Source organism: Pocillopora verrucosa, chromosome 4 (assembly GCF_036669915.1).
Source record: "Pocillopora verrucosa isolate sample1 chromosome 4, ASM3666991v2, whole genome shotgun sequence".
Taxonomy (NCBI): Eukaryota; Metazoa; Cnidaria; class Anthozoa; order Scleractinia; family Pocilloporidae; genus Pocillopora; species Pocillopora verrucosa.
In genome coordinates, this window is record NC_089315.1 from 31,276,774 (window position 1) to 31,293,868 (window position 17,095).

Below are 17,095 nucleotides of genomic sequence, written 5' to 3' on the forward strand. Positions count from 1 at the left end.
TTTAGAATTTATTTATTGTCGACCTAGTTCGGGGCAAATTTGATACTTCTTAATACTTCTTTTCGTCATTCCAACTCATGGTTCAATTCCTGTAATGATTGTGCAGTATGAACCTTAAGATATCTAAAGATAAGGCCGGCTAGTGGTGGAGAAGTGCAGGCTCAATATCCGACCCCCCCTTCTCATACGGGCACGTACCAAAACTGACCCCGATCCATATTATTGGTTCTTGGCTAACATGGAAGTACAGGAAGATTCACTTAATGCCAAATACTGTTCTACGGTCAAGATAATTGATCCATCTTTCATAAACTCAATTTTAAGAAGTTCACGGCTGCTGGTTTATTTCAAGTTACCGAAATAAATAAGTAGGCCATATTTGATGCTACACTTGGGTTCCGATTAAACAGGTAATGCTCGTGATCAGGGCTCATGCTATCAGTCCGTTTAAGTCGCCGGCAATAACAAACTATGTTATTTCGTACCAAGAATAAAAATAGCACCCAACACATTCTCATTTGCAAACGTCAAAAAAGTTCTTCTTAAATTTATTAAAAAGAGAAGATTTCCAATCATATAATAGATCGTGATTGTCCCTCTCGTGAGGCCTGGAGGACTCATCACAATCAGTTTGCTTCCCAGAATCATATCCTCACTTCACACAATGCTTTCTCTTTATAGAATTCACCCATGAGTCTACGTGGGAGAATGTATCCAAACGGAACTGATGTGAGTACATCAAATCACATGTTCCGAAGACCGTCTTTGATGATTGCTATACCAGTTATCACATTGGATGGGCTCGTTTTGATTATTGGAACTCTGAGAAATCTGTTTGTATTAACGGTGATATTTGTTCACACAGTGGTTCAACAAAATGATTAGTTGTATCCAAGAATACAACCCTGGATTAACATTGAATGCTACTTAAATGCCACCTTAAATTCATTTATCTACTGTATGCAAAGTGAAAAGTTTCACAATTCTGCTGCAAAGCTCATTAACGGTACATGTCATTAGCTGCTGCATCTGATCTATGTAGAGCTGCATATTTTCCTATCATTGGGTCTAAGGACAAAGTATATGGCGGAAGAGTGATTCAAACCTCTTTTTGTATTTAAAGACTGAAGTAACCTCCATCTTGCAGAAATTTTGATGAAAAACACCTTCAATTTTACAATCAACACATAACACAGGAAAACAGAAAATCAATGACTTGACATATAAATCTCCAACTGAGTGTAAAACAGTTTTAACCATTTAACAGCCCTCCTGACAGTTTTCAAGATGCATTACATCTAAATTTTGTTCTCTCCTCTTTTAAAATAGCAATTTTTAGTAAGTTCTTATTGAATAACTGCAGTACTTGAAGATAATTATTTAGTTATACAATTGTAAAACTAATGTACAAACTTTAATTACATTATAGAGGCTAGTGTTGCCCACCTTGACATGTGATTGAATGTTCATCCAGAAGGTGAAACAAATTTTAAAATTTCTGTAGACAATATAGAAACTAAAAGGTTCTAAAATGGTTCATGACTCACAGTTTCCTTGCAAAGGAAAGCTAAAACAGTTTTGAAACATTCATCATTAAAACCACAAACTTTGTTGTCCACATCCAAAGTCTCAAATAAAAGTGGTTTGTGTTTAGCATTTGTTACCTCAAAAAGGTTCATGCTGTGTGAAACCCATGCACAATTCTTGATTCCAAAGTCTTCCTGAAATGAGAGTGTGTTCAGTTGATAGCACATCAAAGTGCACTGGATTCCATCTGTGATAACACACTTAGTAACAAGTGGCTTCTGCAAGTGTTGACCCATCTGAACACCATAATCCATTGCCAGGGCAACCAGAGAACCAAACATGCTCATGATTCCATAAGCTTGCTGCTGATCATACGTCAGTTTGCTTATGTTTGTCAGAAACATTACATGATTGTAGGGGTATTTGTAAAATGCACTGTTCTGAAAGCCTGGTTTGTTCTGTAGATGTAAGATGGGATGGCGGAAGACATTGATGCTGTAGTTATCAAATGGACCAGGGATTGTTTCCAAGGATGTTTTTTCTACATCTGTAGGTAAAGAAAACAAAAATGAGTTAGATTAGTTTTGGCAAAGTGTAAGTGTATTTTTACAGTAAATATGAAACTCCATACCCTGAATGCTGGAAATCATATTTGCTAAGCTTGATAAACGATAACTATCAAATAAGACCTCATAACCTCTACACATACCAAGCTTGGATTATCACTGGTGAACTGCTGCTTCCAAGGTTGTAATGTTATTAAGCAGCAAGGGTGGATTACTCTCTCTTAAGTGGTGTATGCCTTAGTATAAACTTGTGTCTATAGTAGTAGTTAAAACTTAATTTACACAGGGTAGCCTATTCAGCTCCAAGGCTGGTCTCCATAGGGACCCTGTACCTTTAAAAATCAATTTACATCAATAATTTTCATAAACTATCACATTCAAAGAGCCTAATACAAATACAACAACAGAATTGATGAACTACATTAAGAGCCTAGAAAGTACAATGCAAAATCACTTTTAGAGCCTAAAATATAATAAAACATCAAATTCATGATAAAAAGAAATGTCTTGCTTGGGGGCAGAACATCTGAGGGTTTTCACTCTTCAAAATGTTTACAAGGAGTTTGTTAAAAATTTTTGCACCACTTAAAAGAAAGGTCCTCTTCCCAAAATTCTGTTTCATGTTTGGTAGGGATAGCCTCATACTTTGCCTTGCAGAATAATTGTGAATGATCAAAAATCTAGTAAAATATAATGAAAAATAACTAGGGACTAATGAGTGAAGACAGAGAAAAACGAGTTAAGCCTAATGTGCTCAGAGCATCTACTGGAAAGAGTTGGCCAGTGCAGCTGCTCTATTGCCTCAGATGAGTGAGAGCAATGCGTGATGATCCATGCAGATCTATTCTGTGGGTACTGCAGTTGATCTATATCTCGCTGTAGAAGGTTACTCCAGGCAATGTCACAGTAATCATATAATGGAAGAATTAAAGTGTTGTGAACAAGTGTTGCTGCCCCTTTTGTGACGAAACTTCTAACACAGCCAATGATACTAACTCTTGACACCACCTTCTGTATCAGGTAGACTGTCTCTCTCAACTATTGGATGATCCATACTTAAGAGGGTCTACAGCAAGTAAAGTTTGGGAATGGGGGTCCTGCAGGATTTTGCTATGAAACAGGGTAAGAGGCAGAACTGCCTTGGAATTCTGCTCTCCAACTTCTTTTCAAAGTTATCTCAGTCTATCTTTCCTATAGCGATTATAGCCACAAGGCATCATGGGCTTGATATCAGTGCTTTCCTTCACCTACGTTTAGGTCTACAGTTCACTATAATGGGCCACTCAACCTGCCTATACCATTTGGCAGAAAATGTCAGGGAAAGAATTACACCTTCAGAAGGCCATAAAAAGATTTAAGTTTTCTGAAACCATGGTTTCCATTAAGAAATGTAACAGTAGGAAACAGTGTAAAGTAACAAGAGAATACACTACACAACAGCTCCACAACTGAATAAAAATATAGTTGGGCCATTAAAATTAAGCCCAATAAAATTAATATCGTAGACATAGTATTCTCAGATCACAAACTATGTGATAGCACTTTGCAAATATCTTTTGTTCACTGCTTGACCATTGAACAAAACCAAACCACACTTGGAGAACAGAAAACTTGTTTTTGCTGTTTGAACACACTTAATTGAGTTTGGTTGTATTGTGATTTTTCCGTTTTTCATATTGATTACCTACTTAGACAAGTATTTCAAACACAGACCTCATACTCCACTAATAAGGTGTAATAAGAAATTTCTCATCAGAACTACAGCAACTGAGTTGATTTATACTGTCAATGTTCCAATCAAAGAGTTAAGTTGTTTCACTTACTTGGCTCTAGAAGTTGGGATGGTTGTTTTGTTCGAATAACAAATGCCGGCTCTTGGTCCAACTGGTAAAAGTTATGATGTCTGGCCCAGTGGATCCTCATCTTGGGCTTCAAATCAAGAAAACAATCATCCAAATGACGATGTCGATCAGATAACGACCATCCAAACCTAAGCAAATCTTGCAAAAACCCCATGGTCATTTCCTCTCCTCTTCGTCTAAACCTGTGGTTAGCACTAATTCCTTCTTTGCGGAAAGCATGATTTTGTAGGATGGACTCCTTAAATTTTTCTCTCAGATGTTCATATTCTTTATCATCCAGGAAATTGTCTACGTTTGAAAAGGGAGCAGGTAGTCCCTCGAACAACTTGGTTTTAGTAAGCCACTGATATTTTGAGCTGGCTTCAAACACACTTGTTGTCGAAGGATGCACGATGAAAGCTTTGGCGATCACATGTTTTGGGACTATCAATGGAACTCCAGTCTGACGAGTTTCTTTATGTTGTTGTTGTACGGCTACAGCGCAGAGTTGACGGCAAACAAACCGCCAGGTGCAGCAAATTTGTTGATTGCTTAACACACGTTGTCGGAGAAAAGTAACGGCCATGTTGGATTGCTTGTCAAGCTGAGCCAGCGATACCTAAAACTTAACGAGACCGGATCTCTGGAAAACCTTTAGTAAAACCGAAGAGACTCTTGGCCCAAGATTAAAAAGGTAACGCCAAGCCACACAAGGTTCTGTCCCTTGAATGGAAATCTTCAACACCATGAATAATGCAAACTTCTGCTTATGAGACCCTCTCCCCTCCTATACAGCCCCAAATAAATTACACCCATTTAAAGCACCTCTATTTCTAGATTGTGTTCAAAATATTGAAATAAATTTTATTTACTTTATTTTTGTAACGTGACCTTTGCAACCATGTGCTTTTGAGAGTCCACCATCTTACCAATAAAATTGTTGTGGTCCTGGATTCTTGTGTGTTTTCTTCTCTCGCAAAGCTACTACAATTTTGAAGCTTAATTATAACCAAAAAAAAAGAAAACACATTTCAAACTCTCCTTAGGGTCATTCCTAGGTAATTTTCACTCTGTTTACCCCCATGTCTTCCCCTTTTATCATTCTTTTTCACTTCCCATACAAGTTTACCAGCCCATCAAAAGCCTTTCACGGAGTTGCAAGAATTAATTGTCAGTCAACAGTCAGAGGTGGAGAAAGCAAGGTTACAGTCCAATTTCAAATGTTAGAAATTCACCAAAAGTATTAAATGAAGGGCACCTAAAACTCCTTTGATGAACTGATGACAAATTTCATAATCTAACTATATTTCAAAGGAAAAAAGGGACTGGAAGTAGAGAAATAATTGGTTCACACAGGAAGTAATGGCCTCCTGGATCACATTTCAAAATATCAGGTAGTGTTAACTAATAACATAGTGTTGGCTGAATTGAACATCACAACTACTCACATTCCAACACATTTCATTGCATATATTTTCTTTTATTAAGAATCTCTTCTGCTACGTTTGAAATCAAAATTGACACAAAACACATTTCATTATGATGGCTGACCATGACATTTGGCTCCTCACAGAGTGCCAAAAGAGACCATTATATTACAGCATTGATGAGCACTTGATATTGCTTGTTATCATCCAACACAGTTGAGCCTGTCCAGTAATGCCTTGCGATGAAGTAACACCTCTTTATTGCACCCCTTTAGGCATCTTTAATGCTTAATAGTAACATAATTCAATTCAGTTTTCTTCAATGTTTTAAAACCTTAGTGTTTCCACAAATTATCAATGTAAAAAATAAGTTAAGTTGAAAACAATCTATTACTGCTAGGTGGACCACTGTTGAATCCAAGCTTCTATTTGCTCAAGATTTGTTTCTAGTTGTTCAGGAGAGTCACTTTGCAGTTCATGAACTATTTCGTTTCTGTAACTTTCCCTAGCTTCTTCAAGTATTGTTTGAAAAATTTCACATTCCACATTTTCAGTTAACTTTTTCCCTTTGTAGCCCCTGAGGAATAATAATAAAAAAAGGAAAAAATACCATATTTTACTTTGCATTACCTCATACAATGCAAAATCCTCTGATTAGCACTTGAATGCTCTGACCACTGAGCTATGAGAGACTCCAACTATCAATTAGCTGAATGTAATTATAGATCTACCTTAGCTTATAAAACAATTCACTTGTTCTACTTCTGCTTTAGCTTCCACATCAGTTGTTATGTTACAATGAATCAACTTATAGTGAGTGACAAAAGTGGTATAGAAGTTTTCATCACTACTAAACTGCATGTTTAATGAAAAATGCATTCAAAGATTGTGTCCATACAGTATAATGAGGACAAATAATACTTTATACTATGCAAAGCTACATCAGCAAACATCCTTCACACTGCTGGAATTTTATAAATTACGTGAAACACATTGAACTTTTAAATGGATGAAATCTACTGGGAGAACACTTCAATTGTTTAAATGGAATCATTCAGCCCTGATATATAGGTTTATGCTAGGCCTAATGCACACAGTAATTAATAATAGTCAGAGAAGCTTAAATCTGATATCATTAATAAAGTTTAGAAGTAAGTTTACCTTTTTTCAAGCCTTTCATAAAGTATTGTGTTGTTTGTTCGTAACACAAATACAATATCAAACCACCTCTCTGGAAAAAAGTCACAACCATGATAATCAACAATGTTACCGCCTTCACTCATCTGATCCTCCAATTCATCAATCACCTGAAGTAAATAAACAAATAAACAAAAACATAATAATAAAAGAGCTGTGAAGAGATTAGGTGGTGAGGAAAGGGAGTTCATTTCCTTAAAATGGAGGGAGCCATAATGGATTTGATACTTCAGCCATAGAGTTTGGGAATGGAGAGGGTAAGTGGTCTGCCTGTAAGTAAGCTATAAATATATTAGATAAACTAGACAATTATGGTTAGTTACTTTCAAGAAAGTGGGGGGAGGGGGGGGGGGGGGTGGAGGAAAGTATTTTTATCATCAAGGTTTGTAAATCATTAATGGAGGGGGGTGGTTCTGAGCAAATAAACAAGATCTTAAAGAGTGAAGAGGGGTGAGGGGATGCCCACAAAGAAAAACAGTTCGAAATTATCACTGCCGTGCTTATTTTATATAAGTTATTAGTAGCCCTCCCACAGAGGTCTAAAATTCTACTGGCTAAATCAAAAAATGTTTATGCATGACTAATTGCTGTCCTGTTGTCCTGTAGACAATAATTCATCAATCTTTGTGTATAATACATTATTAACCATTTGTGTACCTACCCTGTCTTCATGCAGCACATGGCACCCATATTGGTCATCCCATCCGTCATACAAGTCTTTCTCTTTCGCCAAATCGCCCACATTAATGTAGTTCAGTCCTGTCTTTTGTGCCAGCTCACTCGCCGTTACAGTTTTACCAGTTCCTGGAGTTCCCGTCACCAAAATATTTGGTCGAGTTCTAACTGAAGCCATGATCGATTCTTCATAGCAACCCAGCCTTCCTCGCATTGGATATTGGGCCTGGGCACAAGGATCTTTATTTTTCCGTGCTCTAGATGGCATCTAAGGGCTAAAAATCGCGAAAATGGAAAAGATGAAACGTGAAATTAAAGAAGAATGTCTGGTCCGATTAGTTTTGTAAAATTCATTGTTTCTTTAAGTCAATTGCCGGCCTTTCAATACGCCTCAACAGCCTGGTTACTGATTCTATCCACTGTGTTTCAATTTTGAGAAAGATATCTTCCAACCTGTGATGGCTCGAAAAAAGGAAACAGTTTTTCCCGTTACAATACACAGAACTTATTGCTTCAAAATGATGACAGTCAACGGTGCTATTATCAAATTTGTATTAGATACAACTTTTCATGAGCGATGTTTGACTGCTATGAATTGGTAACGAAAATTCACCTTTCTATTCGCATCACATTGTGGGAGAATAGCATTACAGTATTGTTGAAAGTAAATGTGATGGTAGTATTACACGGTCTCTCATTCTTACGGAAATCCTCGTCATCCTGTAACGCCTCCCTCTCAATGTAGAGCGTTCTTTAAGTGCCAGAATTTCTCGCGAGAAAAACCGACAAAGAGAAAAGGAGGAAGATATTTTCAAAAGAATCGTACCAAGGTCCACGCCTTTTTTACGGTTGTCACTGCCCACTGACCGACTGAGATTACAACTGTGTCTCCCTTCGGTTATTCATTGCGTTATATCAATAGAAAACTACATGATCAAAAGAAACCAAACCACACTTTATTTAGTGGAAGTACCATCTTTATTCATCATATTTAGGTCACCATAACAACTAATAATGAGGAAAAATAATAAATTTCAAATATCCAAGCCATGTCCATGTCTTAACCGAGGACACAAAAAGTAGCAAAACCATCTTTAAAAGAGCACGGAGAGTGTGCTGATGTAGAAGTCATTATATACAATTAAAGCCCTCTTCACTCAAAAGAACGGACAATGTTTATTGAGTTGCGTAGGAGCTGCTAGGTCGACACGGTTCCTCACTATCGATGGAATCCTCAAAGAAATAGCAGTCCCTGTGGCGCCGAAGAACCGATATGGCGATATCTTCAACTGAATGAGGTTCAACTCCCAGATCTTTCAGTCCTGGTAAACCTGGTGTAACCTGGTCTGATAGGAACTCCTGATAAAAAAAAAACCAGAAAAAAAACAACTACAAAACTTGAATAAATCTTAGTTACAGTCAACACTGGTAGACATTGATTACACTGACAAGCTGTGGTTCGGCTGTGAGGTTTCAGTTATAATAAATACACGAGCCTCGTGACCGACCAATCGCAGTGGAATAACGGCAGGAAATTACATTACTCCATTCTTACCCTAAACAGCATATCTCGTGTAAGACGCGGGTTGAATATGGACTGCTCCATGACCCAGGCTATAAGGCTGGAAGGTAACACAATAATCAAACAATAGAACTTTTTCCTTAAACAGAATAAGATGAGAAGGCAAAGAAAAAAAGAAAGCAAAGGGTAATAGCCTCAGATGATAAAAGCTATAATAGCGTCCATGAAGTTTATTTTGTAATAAACAAAAAATCACAACAATAATCACACAATTCATAACATGTCAGGTAAACAAAGCAATAAGAATAATGATAATAGACTAACGGATTGTTCAATCACAGCTTACTTGTACATATTTCTTGGTATGTTGTAGTAAGGAAGTTCTTTCCTAATCAACCGATAGATGTAGTCCAGAATATCAAGCAAGTAATATTCTTCTGGGCTATGAAAAAAAATAAAAAAGTAAATTAAGAAACAAACAAACAAACATCCCTACCACAGTTAACAATTAAATGTGGGGAGGCAACAGAGAAACAGGTATTAGCTTCTGTCACATACATTTATGTAAGCAAAAACCAACCAAGTTTTGTCATGAAATCATTTTGAAGCGAGTTCTGCTATGAACTGTATTTATATTGTCTACCATAAATATTGAAAAAGTAAAATTCCATGTGCTTGTGTATCTGTTCAGGTACAGATCAGAAATGAAATCAGTGTGGTAAGAATCAAATTCTGACCCAACTCATAACATAAAATGGTATTACAGATCTTACCCTGTAAGTTCAAATGTTTGCCCTATGCTCTCATCATTATTGACAGCATTTACTATTGCTTGGGCAACATCAGCCACCTGGAAACAAAATGGAAAACGTTTTTATCAACAATCACATAAAGAGTAAATCAACATAACATAATCATTGATTTAGTTATACTATCTTAATGCCTACACACAATCAAGCTATACAATCTATCCAGATACCCAATTTGCTCCAAATTTGATGATTTTAAGCCACATAAGACAAATAAACCATGTTAAAAATGTTTAGAAACTATCATAAAGAAATTGGGGTAACTTCCTAAATATTATTTTTATACACTGTCTTGAAATCATTCCTTCACAAATCTACAAAACCACTGTTGATGCCACACCTAAGTATCTATTTTTACATTCCTCACTACCCTTCTTGCAAACATCCCACACAAAGCCTCAAAACTTTTAAAGAAACTTCTATACTGTACCTAATACCTGGATTAAATGGAAATTCTCATGATCTTGCAGATGGGTGGTGGTAGCCCACTTCCATGAGATGACTACATGTAAATATAGTTCACATCACAAATTTTTAGGTACTGCAATGCTGCTCTGCTCATGAAAGTTATGCTTACAGTTCACTTACATAAACAGGCCTTTTAGTTGTGTTCATGCCTCCATCAATAAGTGGAATACCAAAAGGAATATTACCAAGATCTTAAAGAAGATAGAGAAAATAACTCAGTTAACAAGTCAAATTTTAAATTAAATTTATCATTAGGTTATATGTTAGAAAGTGTATTGAAAGCACACCATTGGTAACTTATCTTCAACATGAACTTACACACATAGTAGTTCAAAAACTGATCTTCATGGCCAAAAAACTTTGCAGGTCGCACAATGGTAGCATCAGGAAATTCTTCTCTAACAGCAGCCTCCCCACGAGCCTATCACATATTAAGTAAAACACAAAGTTGTTTCAGTACAGAAGAACTAAGGCAATATCATATTTAGTATTATGGCATTTTTTAAGAGAAGAATCTATCTAAATGTGAAAGGAAAAAAACCATAAAGCTCCACAAAAACATATGTTAAAACAACTATCAAAACCAAACGAGGAAAACTCACATCTGCTAAATCTGAATAAATTAATTGTCACTTCAGTCTAAAATTCAACCCCATAGAAACAAATTTCATCATATGGCTTTCTAAAGAGAGGTTTTAAATTTTCTATTTAATTAAATTTCTAATTTTTTTTATAATTTCTTCCAAGTGTTAAGTACAGTTCCCCGGTAAATTTCATTTTCATGCTACACATAGGAGAGGAAACCTCTCTAAAGAACACAACACAGAGGCTAGGTCACATATTTTCAATAACACATACCACAGGCTGCCCACAGGCTAAACAATCATCGCAGGTATCTAGACAAAACTACAATTTTCAGCTTTTTTTCTGTTCTTAATCTATGGCAATAATTGCCATAGATTAAGAATGAAAATGTGTGACTGTGATTAACCTTTGACTGTAGAAAATTTGATGGACTATCCTCACTGGCATTAAGTGCTGACACATGGATTAAACGTTTGACTCCTGCTTCCCGAGCAGCTTTGGCAATAACCCTAGCTCCCTCACAATGGGCATCCTCAAATGTAAAGTTCCTGGGCAAAAAATATAAAAAAATAATGCCACATTGTATATGATGAGTAAGAATGTACAAGTAAATTTAAGTAAATGAGGTATAGGGACAAAGCTAGACCCCACGCTTGAGGTGGCTCTAGCACAGAGGTTGAATTATGTTTTTCAATTGAAGCTATACTTAGGTTTGGATTCTTTCCTCTGAGAAGCTATCAGTAAACACCTCCTGTACCTCTGCAGTTATCATACACTGGTAAACAGGTATATTCTGTATTTGTTATCAGTTAAGCACCAAAAAAAAAAAATAATAATAATGCCAACTCTTGGGAGGAGGGGTGCAGCTGGGGGATAGGGTCATGGCTAAAAATTTGTTATATTTATAACTTTGTGAACTGGTGTAAATTACACAAGTCCTTAAACATCGTTTCTACTCTAATGTCTTTTGTATTGAAGTCAGAAACCCACCTTGTTTCAAACTGTCTGCCAATCAAGTTGATCACACAGTTGGAATGTTTCAAAACTTTGGCCACAGAATCAACATCTTTTAGATGATAATCCTTGAATATAAAAAAAGGGAAATTGTAACTTTTGAATAGTCCAGCAACAGCAATTTTTAAAAAAAAAGAAATTTCAAATTTGGTCTACATATTATACATATACATATTGTACATTCAAATAAAAACTTCTCCTGCTTTATGGTATCACCCTTGATTTTACTTTAGGAACCATTTGGTCAAAAATCATTCATAAAAATATAACCAATTGGTAATTGAAAACTACCAGAGGCTCTTCCTATACAGAAGATACATGTATATGATTATGTTGACTGGTTCAAGTGGAAACTTTTAATAATGATTTGGCTCATCTAATTTAAACATACATTCCAATGATGGTTGATATAATTTGCACCAGGGCATGCATGAGAAAATTCTTAATGTACTTTAAGCCCACCAGCTGAAAGTATAATACTCTACATGTAACAAACATCCACCAACTTATATTGACATCATTTTTCAAATTTTGATGAATTCTACTATCAGGTGAGAGGACTCAGCAGTTCTTTATCTAGAAAATACAACCTTTACATGTTCACTGTATGTTTCAAACTGACCCTCACTGAGTTATTAAAAGGAAAAAACTCTCTGTTAACATATTAAGCAGTATATTACTCACACCAAATTTAGGTTTAGGTTACTGTAATATGTTGTGATGTAATTAACACCAAGAACGACATATTAACAAAGAATTGTCAGCTCATTTATCCAACGTAATGGGTCACGTCCTAGGACGGGACTTCATTTATGCTGCAATCTTATTGGTGCGAGATACATACCTAAATGCAGCAATCTGATTGGTGCAAGCAACATACCGCTCTACATACTAATAAGGGTTTTTTTCTTTTATTAAAAAAAATTTTAAAATTGTGCAAAGCATTTGCATCAGTAAGAATATTTGATTAATAACCTTGTTTTTTCCTTGTGATTGCTCTTTTCATGAAGGTCGAAAAGATCAGAAAGTCATATTTACTTACTGCTTTTAAAAGTTCTTCACAAATTACATCTTAAATTTAAATGGTATTTTCCCAATACAATTGTCACTATTAACTAAACTTTCTTGGATGAAAGCCATTTATCAGTGAACAACCTACACTCAATGACATGATCCTACCTCACTGAAAAATTTCACATGGAAGTAAATGCTACTGTAAGTCAATCTTCCATGCAATTCTCACATGCTAAGATATTTTCTCCCAGTCAAACTGATAATTTACTTTTATCGCATATTCAGCACACATGGGGCAAAGTCCAGACTGGCAATACCCATATAAGGAGACTATGTTGTTATGCCCTTGTGAAAGTCTTTGAAATATGAAACTTTGTCTCCATTCAAAGTATTTCAACTTGTCTGCAAAATATCTTGGGTTAGAGGCTATTGGATATCAAATAGAGTTTTGGTTTAATTCCCACAGCAAAATTACTGTAAACGTCCATGTATAAGCCGCACTTTTTTTCACAAAATTGAAGCCAAAAATCAAGGGTGCGGCTTATATCTGTGTTTGGAGTTCTCAAAAACCTAATATTCATAAAACTTCTTAAGATGCCAAGAAATAAACAAAAGAAACTGAAGCCATTTGTGTCTTCGAGTGTTTATCAGCGAATCTTGCTCTCCAAGAGTTCTTTCAAGCGATTAATTTTCGCTTACTACCTTCATGGCAAATTTGTCGACTGCATTATCAGGCTCCTGTTCTGCATGAAGTTTTTCACCTATTGCGGGTTTCCAAACATCTTTATACAAGTGGTATCCCCAAACAGCTGAGTCGAAAGGCCCAGACTCCTCCCAACATTTAAAGATTGGCTACTAAGCACTTGTTTGTTATTTTTCAATGCCGAAGGAATTTCAACTTTATGGTATGCTTTGTAGTGATAATCTTGAAAAATCAGATCAAAAGAGCATTTTAAAGAGATGGTGTAAATTCCAATGAAAAAGACGGTACAACAAATGAAATTTTGCTTTCTTTAGACTTGATAAATGTGAAAGATAGCCACAACTTCTATGTCGGTGTTTCGAAACCTTGATTGTTTGTAGCAATACAACTCTACTGAAACTTCAAACTGTATTGTTTTTATTTTTTCCAAATTCTGTACTTCCAAATTGGGGGTGCAGCTTATTTACAGATGCGGCTTAAACATGGACGTTTACAGTATATGGAAGAATATTTTATGAGGCAACTAGCTGTAACACCAGTGAAGATAGTCTTAACATGCTCTCCATTGAACAATGTATTCATTGGATTCTTTTGAAAGTGAATGCACCCTCTCCTTTATAAAAATACAAACATCAGTTTCTTAATGCCCCAAACTGTAACTCACTCATCTTAGCTCTGGCCTTAAAAAAAACACTTACAAAAAACATGATCTGCCCCAGATCCCCCATCATCCTAAGGTTTCGGTAGTCATGTTCATCTCCACGGTATGGTACAATGATCTGGTTTCCACGACGACCTTACAGATGAGTACATATCATTAAAATATAGTTTGACAAGTGAAAATTACCTCTCTAATTATTCATGGAATACACAAATTTCAAAAAGTCACTGTTAATATTTACAAAATACTTACCTCAACAATCAAATTGTCAGCCTTGTCACATAGATAAAGTGAACTATGAAGTTGCAAGAGTTAGTCATATTCCTTTTTTTTAATTTTACCTAATCTGTTGATGACATATCTCCCAAGAAATCCAGTGGCACCAAACACTGTAGCTACCACTCCACTGAAAGATGACCTTCCACCTGGTCCTGCTTTAGGCAAGTAACTCACATTTCGCTGCGATGACAAGACTTTGTTAAGTAAGAGTATACATTGAAGTAAATGTATCACTTAACATTCACAACATCAGATACCTGTTATACCAGTGATTTTAACAGTATAGATGCCACTAATTAGCAATTAAATGTACAGTGCACATGTATACACCTCATGTAAATGAGAGCAAATGCATAAGGAAAACAAATGGCAAATTCTTTTAAAATATTAGCCACAGCATGGCATTCTGTTATGCCTTTAACCACAGACATTACTTCATTCTTAATATACTTATGGTATTTTACTAGAGAAAAAGTGACATAAACTGATACATTGGTGTACAAACAGTACTGCTCAAAGGTAAGTTGAGTCTTGACTCGATACTCAATCCTTGAAACTACTGAGAATGGAGGATGGAGAATGGAGGCTCAAGTATTAAGCATCAAGGATCAAGAATCAGGGATCAAGACACTTGAAGAACTTTTCAAGGATCTTGAACTGCAGTATTGAGAAAACAATTTAATTATTGCAGGGAAAACAATAGCAAAGGACAAAGCACTTGACAAGCAGCTCTTCTTTACATGCCCTGTCTTAGTGTTGAAGATACTGAATAAAGCATGCATTACATTTACATCTACAAAACTTAATTTTGGAACACATGAACTTTGAGCTTACAAGTGCCGGCTTCGAGGGTCTCGACATGCGACTTGAGCCAAAATCCTCGAAGTTATCGAGTATGGAGGGTCGAGAATCAAGGTTCAGGGGACTGTCAACTTACCTTTGAGCGACACTGTACATTAAACCCTCGAGTGTTGCCACTTGAACATAAAAAATTGAGAATGCCAACGAAAATGATAATTAAAACTTTAAACACTAGTAAGAAAAAACCGTGCTCACCTGAAAAGATAGTGTTAGTCCAGCAAATCTTGCAGGGGAGCCTAAAGATTACCAAAAATATTCTCTCATTTCAAGAATAAAGAATTAACCATACTCATACCATAACCATAATTTTAAATTAGAGTTAAACACCGACGGCGCAGATCTCAGAATCGAAGGTAAGATTTTGGATTCAAACATTTAGCTGTCACCCTGCACTGATAACCAAGAAAACGATCATAGTACCAACAGTATAACTTGTCTGATCAGAAATTGAGCTCATACAGGCGTATTAACATCCAACATCCTAATCGTTCAATACAAAAAATGGGGTACACACAGATGCTTCGAAGTAACCTCTACTCTCTAAGTTCACATACTACTATTAAGCCATAAAACTGGTTGAACAACCTTATCACAGCTACTCACAATTTAACTTTCCAAAGCTTTGGGTAACCAACATGGCGGCGGTCTATTCGGCAATCCAAGCCCGCTCTCTCCTGCGGTCAGTTAATTGTATTTGTATATATGTTGTATATAACTTAGTAAAGTGTCAACCGTTACCCCAGGCATCCCAAACAGCAGAATAACGTTATTATGATCTCATCTTTCCTAAAACAAGATGTGTTTTACACTTTTCAACTTTTTACTGCGAAAATTTTCAAACTATGGAATGAGTTGAAAAATTTGTTTTTGCCATCGCGCCCACTTTTTTGCTGACCTTGGGGTCAACGTAACATCAGAAACAGAAACTTATGATCACCCATCATCATTGTCAAATTATTTTATGTTGCCAGGCTACATTACAAAGTGTTCATATACATAGCTTTTTAACACTAGACTATGACGCCAGCAATGGTCTGACTCTTAATTACATTTCTTTGATATTAAGTCACAATCCTTGCTGCATTAGTTTGTGTTTTAGTTTGGCACGTTCCCTTAAAGCTTCCCATTCAATGAGTTATTACCATCAAATGAAATCTACATTTCCAGTAATTTTCCAGTTGTAACGAAGATCATGACAAGCCGCAGAGTTACATTCCGTGAAAATGCCATAAAAAACTAACATTTATCGAATTCTAAAACTGTAAGAGGTTAACGTTGAAAACAATAATGTTTCTTCTAAATGCTTAAACCCTCACGAAAGAGGAAAGTCTCAGTTTGCCAATACAGCCAAGAAATTCAATTTATCATCTTTCCTTAAAGGACTTATTACAAATTTATTCGTGAAGAGGAAAAATGCTCGATTCAGGTAACGTTTTAATTAGAACTTCAATATTACGTTAAATAGTTTTTAAAACTGTTTAACATAATATTGAACCTCTTTAAAAAGAGTCACTTGAGACTTACAAACGTCATCACTCTGCAACAAGTCCTGTGTTCATATTAGGCGTGTGAGATCACCATTAGCGCCATTAAAACTGGTCAAAGATAAAGAGTTTAAGTAAGAAAGGTCAGTCTTAAAATTTTCTTGCTTTCTCTTTATCATTTATGGTCAACCAGAATACGGAACAGTTTATTTGTACAAATTGTCTGAAAAAAGGGCTTTTATGGTTAAAGTGTATGAAACTATGATGAAATGTATGAAAACTGGCTTGTTACAGCATCGTGTGAGCATGCACACTGTAGAGAAATCATCCGCAATTGGAAAAGCTCAGATGATCGAGGAAAACATCTTTGGTGAAACCGAAGTACCGTCTCCAGGACGACACAAATATCACTGTTGCTGTGACAACAAAAAGATAACGTCCAAATATTGGTTTCAATCATCC

General features: G+C 36.0%; 3 protein-coding genes across 3 annotated transcripts; all 3 read right to left on the reverse strand.

The window, feature by feature from the left end:
• Positions 1-378: 378 nt before the first annotated feature.
• Positions 379-4,535, reverse strand: LOC131799350 (large ribosomal subunit protein mL37-like). The gene is made up of 2 exons (XM_059117068.2): positions 3,917-4,535; positions 379-2,074 (listed from the first exon to the last, which is right to left on the reverse strand). The coding sequence occupies exons 1-2, from the start codon at positions 4,518-4,520 to the stop codon at positions 1,527-1,529; spliced, it is 1,152 nt and encodes a 383-aa protein (XP_058973051.1). The 5' UTR covers positions 4,521-4,535; the 3' UTR covers positions 379-1,526.
• Positions 4,536-5,383: 848 nt separating this feature from the next.
• On the reverse strand, positions 5,384-7,432 carry LOC131799352 (adenylate kinase isoenzyme 6). Its single transcript, XM_059117071.2, has 3 exons — positions 7,220-7,432; positions 6,523-6,668; positions 5,384-5,938 (listed from the first exon to the last, which is right to left on the reverse strand). The coding sequence occupies exons 1-3, from the start codon at positions 7,409-7,411 to the stop codon at positions 5,758-5,760; spliced, it is 519 nt and encodes a 172-aa protein (XP_058973054.1). The 5' UTR covers positions 7,412-7,432; the 3' UTR covers positions 5,384-5,757.
• Positions 7,433-8,194: 762 nt separating this feature from the next.
• On the reverse strand, positions 8,195-15,832 carry LOC131799347 (NADH dehydrogenase [ubiquinone] 1 alpha subcomplex subunit 9, mitochondrial-like). The gene is made up of 12 exons (XM_059117065.2): positions 15,753-15,832; positions 15,345-15,385; positions 14,351-14,468; positions 14,047-14,144; positions 11,608-11,699; positions 11,024-11,165; positions 10,351-10,453; positions 10,153-10,223; positions 9,529-9,605; positions 9,102-9,197; positions 8,789-8,855; positions 8,195-8,592 (listed from the first exon to the last, which is right to left on the reverse strand). Exons 1-12 carry the CDS (start codon positions 15,784-15,786, stop codon positions 8,410-8,412), a joined length of 1,122 nt encoding a protein of 373 aa, XP_058973048.1. The 5' UTR covers positions 15,787-15,832; the 3' UTR covers positions 8,195-8,409.
• Positions 15,833-17,095: the final 1,263 nt, after the last annotated feature.

Excerpts from the sequence above, each read along its gene's own strand:
- LOC131799350 (XM_059117068.2), bottom strand. The coding sequence starts at position 4,520 with ATGGCCGTTACTTTTCTCCGACAACGTGTGTTAAGCAATCAACAAATT. Across the intron at positions 2,075-3,916 it reads ATCCCAACTTCTAGAGCCAA|ATGTAGAAAAAACATCCTTG; the intron begins GTAAGTGAAACA and ends CTTTACCTACAG.
- LOC131799352 (XM_059117071.2), bottom strand. The coding sequence starts at position 7,411 with ATGGCTTCAGTTAGAACTCGACCAAATATTTTGGTGACGGGAACTCCA. Across the intron at positions 6,669-7,219 it reads ATGTGCTGCATGAAGACAGG|GTGATTGATGAATTGGAGGA; the intron begins GTAGGTACACAA and ends TATTTACTTCAG. Across the intron at positions 5,939-6,522 it reads TATGAAAGGCTTGAAAAAAG|GGGCTACAAAGGGAAAAAGT; the intron begins GTAAACTTACTT and ends ATTATTCCTCAG.
- LOC131799347 (XM_059117065.2), bottom strand. The coding sequence starts at position 15,786 with ATGTTGGTTACCCAAAGCTTTGGAAAGTTAAATT. Across the intron at positions 11,166-11,607 it reads GGCAGACAGTTTGAAACAAG|GAACTTTACATTTGAGGATG; the intron begins GTGGGTTTCTGA and ends TTTTTTGCCCAG. Across the intron at positions 10,454-11,023 it reads CAAATTTTCTACAGTCAAAG|GCTCGTGGGGAGGCTGCTGT; the intron begins GTTAATCACAGT and ends AATATGTGATAG.